Here is a 6,178-nt window from a genome sequence, read left to right as displayed (position 1 = left end):
AAGGGACAAGCTGCGACATACTCCTGGACTTTCTTCTTGACTCTGGGCCACCAGAACCAACTCCCCACCACGAACGTTGTCCGGCCGCTACCTGGATGTCCGCTGAAAGGAGAGGCATGCGCCCAGTGAATAACCTCAACTCGAAGGTCTGGGGGAACAAACAAACGGTTAGGAGGACAGACCGGTGGCTTCGGCAGATCCCTGGTGGCATCCTTCACCCGCGTCTCGATGGCCCACATAACTGCGCCCACCACACAGCCAAGTGGGAGGATCAAGGCTGGTTCTGCCAGGTCCTTCTCGGTCTTGTGTAACCGGGACAGGATGTCTTGTTATTTCTAGACCCAGGATGGTAAGAGAGGTGGAAATTGAAGCAAGCAAAAAACAAGGACCAACGGGCCTGGCGAGAGTTTAAGTGTTTAGCCATTCTAAGGCACTCAAGATTTTTATGGTCGGTGTAAACCAAATAAGGTTGCCCTCCCTCCAGCCAATGTCTCCATTCCTCCATTGCCATCTTAACCACCAACAGTTCCCGGTCCCCAATGTCTTAATTTCTCTCCGCCAGAGACAACTTACGGGACATAAATGCGCAGCGATGCAACTTGCCATTAATCGGATCTTGTTGAGAGATGACCGCACCCACTCCTGACTGAGAGGCGTCCACCTCCACTACCAACTGCCGGGAGGGGTCAGGCATCAGCAGAATAGAAGCATGTAGGCAGAAGGATCTGGCTGTAATAAAGTTTTTTGAATCTTGAATCTAAAAGCTCTTGTGTACTTAAAAGGCAGAGTTGCTGAGTTACAGTTGTCTGTGTTGCAGCAATGAGCAGAGGCGACGGCACTGGAAGCTCTCAGATCAAGTGAAAATGTCTGAGTTCCTGCAGCTGGACACAAGGAGGACGACGCACAGGCCTTGAAGATCTGCGGTACTGTAGTTCCAGATGAAGTGGCTACACAGTCAAAAAGCACTTTGTTAATGACAGGAACATGGAAAGTGGCAGAAAGGTCCTTCATGGCATGAAGCACAGGTTCTACCTTGGATGGAAGCTGTTACACACATGGTCTCTGAGGTACAGGTCACTGGAGCTGTGCTTGAACACTGGGTGTTTGTGCAGGTTTCACACTTAAGAGCTCCAGCTGCAGTGAAGAGAGAAGTCAGTCAGTTCAGTTCAGTTCTAAAGCACCAACTCAACTGAAGTCGTCTCAAGACAAAATTAAAGTTTAATCCTTACAGAACAAAAAATGCAACTATGTAGAAGAAAATCCCAACATGAAGGTTGTTGTGGTTTAAATGTCCTCACATCACCAGACATCAGTTCAAGTTCAGCACGAGAATAATTCTGTGACTGACTTCTTTTTAGCTGCTCAACAGGATGAAATCAGTTCATTTCAATGAAATAATCCTCTTAATATCGTTACCTGTGCTGAAGAGCGTCACCATGAGAGTCAGAGGAAGGATCATCTTCATCGTGATGAGCAGGTAAGAGCTGAGATGTAGGTTGGTTTCCTCGTGATGATACTGCTTCAAATGGCCCTGCTCCAGTTTTATACTGCACCAGCGTTTCCACCTTCACGACATCTGCAGACGTAGAAAACTACAGATTGGGTGTGCTTTTCCAATCCCTTCATTCTCTGTAACCTGTTCTTTAGTTACTCGCTGCATCATCTACCACACCTGCTGTTTGGCTTTGAGTATGAACCAAACCAACAAGTATATACCATTAATATTCATCATTGCCATTAAACAATGTGTTTTTGTGTTACTAACCGTAGTTCAAATATGTGTCCTTCACATGAAAATCAGTCTTGGGTTTGGTTCCAGGGTTTGTGTAATGTTTGCATGTTAAGCCCTCATCTGTGTGACTCTTTGTCTGGTTTCTTCCCACAGTCCAAAGACATGCAGGGTTACTGGCGAGTGTAATTTTGAGTCAGTGTTTGTTTTAAACTATGTAGCCCTGTGGTGGACTGGAGACCTGTTTAGGGCCAGTCCCTCATCTCACCTGTTTATCCTCGACCTAAGTTATTGAGACAGTAATACTTCTTTAATCTGCATTATAGTTCCGTGATTTCATTTTTCTCTGGTTGTTGCTTTCTTAAATACCTTAATGCCAGATATTAAATATTGACTTCCCAGCAGACATTTCAACATTGAATCATAGTTGAATCAACATTATATTTGCCAAAGATTCAGCATCATGTTTTCTGCCTGGTTTCCTGTTTTATTTTGTCAACCTGTTTAGTTCCTGTTTTCGCCTAGTTAATTCATACTTTACTTTCCATTAAGGTTTGAGCTTCAAAGTCTTATTTTTGCTAGCTTCCAGTTTTACTTTGTAACTCCCTGTTTTGCTTCCTGCCTGTTTCTGTTCCTCCCAGCTTTATTTTCTTGTCATGTGATGTCCCAGCTGTGTTCAGGTAGTTATCCCTTAAGTTATTTAAGCTTTTTTATTTTAAGCTTTTACTCACCTGCTCCATTGGGCAGATTGTTTCTTCATGCTCCTCATTGTTCAACCTTCCAGCATTCCCAGTAAGTCTATGGTTTTGACTCGTGCCTTTGCCTTGTCCCTGCCTTTACCGTCACTGGAGTTCTGAATGACCGTGTTTGACCATTGCCCGCCTGACAATGTCAGGTTTTCGTTCCTGGTTTTATTTTGAAAGGACTCTTCTGTTTTTGATCCCAGTTTCCGGTTTTATTTTGTAGGCATTTCCGTTTCTCATCACACCACAGCCGTTCCCGCTTCACTCCCGGTCCTCATTACACTCACCTGTTTGGTATCAGTAATCGGCTCCGTGTATTTAACCACCACCTGTCACATCGATTCTCTGCCAGATCGTTGTTTTCTGATTTCTGACTCTCACGTTCCTGCAGCACCTTACCGACCCTGTAAGTCATCGTTCTGTTATTGTCCACTACCTGTTTTGTGACTTTGATTTTGGGAATAAACCCTCATTTTTTCACCGGCTACGTCGTGTCCTGGCGCTGTGCATTTGAGTCCTCTCCCTGCCGATCCGTGACAGAACGATCTGGCCAGACTTGGACCCAGCCAGCGCCCAGCCTTCACCCCGGTCAGCCGCCGCCGTCTCTTCTTTTTTTTTTCCCTCTCTGTTTGGCTCCGTGTACAAGTCGCTCACCGGAGCAATGGATTTCGTTTTCCTAAGTCTACCGGAGGACATCCGTGGCGATCTCCAGGGCTTAGCCAGGAAATATGCAGAAGCACCCAGCCCCCAGGTTCGGCTCTCCGTGGTAGAACTAGCCATCGAGATACTGGAGGACGAATACTGGTGGCGTGAGTACCCCGGGGTGCAAGCGTATTTCGAGGGGCTCCGACTAACGCGGAGGGACTTGACACGCGCTCTGCGCGTATCGCCTGGCCGCGCCTCTGTCGCCGCTCCGACGGTTTCCGTTCCTGTCGCCGCTCCGGCGGTTCCCGTTCCTGTCGCCGCGCCGGCGGTTCCCGTTCCTGTCGCCGCGCCTGCGGCTACAACCCAAGCTCTAGACGCCGCCGGTTTGGTTCACCACACGGACCCCACTACAGAGACCCAGCCCCTGCCGCTCCCAGCGCCTCAGGCGACGGTCAGCCGCAGGCGCCCCAGACGACGTCGGCGAGGGCACGGGTCTGAGGTTCAGGGCCCAGAGACCTCGGTCGCAGTGCCCGAGCAGCTCCCCTCTCCCGCGGGGGTTCCCCTCGGCTCTCCCTCTGACTGTGTTGTGTCGATTGCAGGCATCCCCGCTAGCGTCACCCAACGTATCCACCTCCACTGTTCTCCTCCGGTTACGTTCCTCTTTGCCCACCTCCTGAACACCGCCGATTCGGCAGCAGACCAGGGCACGAGAGAACAATTGTTCGAGGAAGCAGCCGCTCTCGTCCTGAGGGAACCTGTCCTGCGAGAGGTCCTGCAACTCCCGGGCCTGCAGCCAGCAGCCGCTTCATGTCCCACCTCTCAGTCAGGTCAGTCAAGCCACGCTCAGTCTCCAGCCCTAGTGCAGCCATGTCCTGTTCAGACTCCAGTCGTAGTTCAGTCGCCCCTCGTTCAGGTTCCAGCTCAGCCTTGCCATGCTCAGGTCTCCGCCCAGTCACGTTCTGTTCAGTCTCCAGGCCAGCCGCGCGCTGTTCAGTCTCCAGGCCAGCCGCGCGCTGTTCAGTCTCCAGGCCAGCCGCGCGCTGTTCAGTCTCCAGGCCAGCCGCGCGCTGTTCAGTCTCCAGGCCAGCCGCGCGCTGTTCAGTCTCCAGGCCAGCCGCGCGCTGTTCAGTCTCCAGGCCAGCCGCGCGCTGTTCAGTCTCCAGGCCAGCCGCGCGCTGTTCAGTCTCCAGGCCAGCCGCGCGCTGTTCAGTCTCCAGGCCAGCCGCGCGCTGTTCAGTCTCCAGGCCAGCCGCGCGCTGTTCAGTCTCCAGGCCAGCCGCGCGCTGTTCAGTCTCAGGCCAGCCGCGCGCTGTTCAGTCTCCAGGCCAGCCGCGCGCTGTTCAGTCTCCAGGCCAGCCGCGCGCTGTTCAGTCTCCAGGCCAGCCGCGCGCTGTTCAGTCTCCAGGCCAGCCGCGCGCTGTTCAGTCTCCAGGCCAGCCGCGCGCTGTTCAGTCTCCAGGCCAGCCGCGCGCTGTTCAGTCTCCAGGCCAGCCGCGCGCTGTTCAGTCTCCAGGCCAGCCGCGCGCTGTTCAGTCTCCAGGCCAGCCGCGCGCTGTTCAGTCTCCAGGCCAGCCGCGCGCTGTTCAGTCTCCAGGCCAGCCGCGCGCTGTTCAGTCTCCAGGCCAGCCGCGCGCTGTTCAGTCTCCAGGCCAGCCGCGCGCTGTTCAGTCTCCAGTTCAGTCGAGCCCTGTTCAGTCTCCAGTTCAGTCGAGCCCTGTTCAGTCTCCAGTTCAGTCGAGCCCTGTTCAGTCTCCAGTTCAGTCGAGCCCTGTTCAGTCTCCAGTTCAGTCGAGCCCAGTTCAGTCTCCAGTTCAGTCGAGCCCAGTTCAGTCCCCAGTTCAGTCGAGCCCAGTTCAGTCCCCAGTTCAGTCGAGCCCTGTTCCGGCCCCAGTTCAGTCGAGCCCTGTTCCGGCCCCAGTGCAGTCGAGCCCTGTTCCGGCCCCAGTGCAGTCGAGCCCTGTTCCGGCCCCAGTGCAGTCGAGTCCTGTTCCGGCCCCAGTGCAGTCGAGTCCTGTTCCGGCCCCAGTGCAGTCGAGTCCTGTTCCGGCCCCAGTGCAGTCGAGTCCTGTTCCGGCCCCAGTGCAGTCGAGTCACGTTCCTGTCCAGGTTCCAGTACAGTCGAGTCACGCGCAGGTCGTGTCCCAACCAGGGGGCACCACCTGTCGTACAGGTGCTATGCACACCCGATCAGGCCCGACGTCTGCTCCGTCGAGCTTGGCAGCGGCAAGTAGCCATGCCAGCTCCAGAGTAGATGCCGTTCCAGTTCCTGTCGGCCATGTCCCGGCCGTTCCTGTCGGCCATGTTGAGGCCGTTCTAGTTCCTGTTCCTGTCCCTGTCGGCCAAGTAGACGCCGTTCCTGTCCCTGTCGGCCATGTTGCGGCCGTTCCTGTCGGCCATGTTGCGGCCGTTCCTGTCGGCCATGTTGCGGCCGTTCCTGTCGGCCATGTTGCGGCCGTTCCTGTCGGCCATGTTGAGGCCGTTCTAGTTCCTGTTCCTGTCCCTGTCGGCCAAGTAGACGCCGTTCCTGTCGGCCATGTTGCGGCCGTTCTAGTCCCTGTTCCTGTCCCTGTCGGCCAAGTAGATGCCGTTCCTGTCGGCCATGTTGCGGCCGTTCCAGCTCCTGTCCCTGTCGGCCATGTTGCGGCCGTTCCAGCTCCTGTCACCCTCGGAGCCGCAGCCCCTGCGCACCCCCAGGAGGAGGTTGCGCCAGCTGCAGCCCCTGCGCACCTCCAGGAGGAGGTCGCGCCAGCTGCAGCCCCTGCGCACCTCCAGGAGGAGGTCGCGCCAGCTGCAGCCCCTGCGCACCTCCAGGAGGAGGTCGCGCCGGCTGCAGCCCCTGCGCACCTCCAGGAGGAGGTCGCGCCAGCTGCAGTCCCTGCGCACCTCCAGGAGGAGGTCGCGCCGGCTGCAGTCCCTGCGCACCTCCAGGAGGAGGTCGCGCCGGCTGCAGTTCCCGCGCACCTCCAGGAGGAGGTCGCGCCGGCTGCAGTTCCCGCGCACCTCCAGGAGGAGGTCGCGCCGGCTGCAGTGCGCACCTCCAGGAGGAGGTCGCGCCGGCTGC

At 55.7% G+C, this 6,178-nt stretch overlaps 1 protein-coding gene across 1 annotated transcript; it reads right to left on the bottom strand.

The window, feature by feature from the left end:
• Positions 1–678: 678 nt before the first annotated feature.
• Positions 679–1,550, bottom strand: LOC114854756 (phospholipase A2 inhibitor and Ly6/PLAUR domain-containing protein-like). Its single transcript, XM_055508231.1, has 3 exons — positions 1,417–1,550; positions 1,033–1,134; positions 679–947 (listed from the first exon to the last, which is right to left on the bottom strand). Exons 1-3 carry the CDS (start codon positions 1,463–1,465, stop codon positions 694–696), a joined length of 405 nt encoding a protein of 134 aa, XP_055364206.1. The 5' UTR covers positions 1,466–1,550; the 3' UTR covers positions 679–693.
• Positions 1,551–6,178: the final 4,628 nt, after the last annotated feature.

The sequence above is a fragment of the Betta splendens genome, chromosome 4, assembly GCF_900634795.4.
Source record: "Betta splendens chromosome 4, fBetSpl5.4, whole genome shotgun sequence".
Classification (NCBI taxonomy): Eukaryota; Metazoa; Chordata; class Actinopteri; order Anabantiformes; family Osphronemidae; genus Betta; species Betta splendens.
This window is presented reverse-complemented; position numbering and strand designations above follow the sequence as displayed.

Excerpts from the sequence above, each read along its gene's own strand:
- LOC114854756 (XM_055508231.1), bottom strand. The coding sequence starts at position 1,465 with ATGAAGATGATCCTTCCTCTGACTCTCATGGTGACGCTCTTCAGCACA. Across the intron at positions 1,135-1,416 it reads GGTGACGCTCTTCAGCACAG|CTGGAGCTCTTAAGTGTGAA; the intron begins GTAACGATATTA and ends TCTTCACTGCAG. Across the intron at positions 948-1,032 it reads TGTAACAGCTTCCATCCAAG|CCACTTCATCTGGAACTACA; the intron begins GTAGAACCTGTG and ends TTGACTGTGTAG.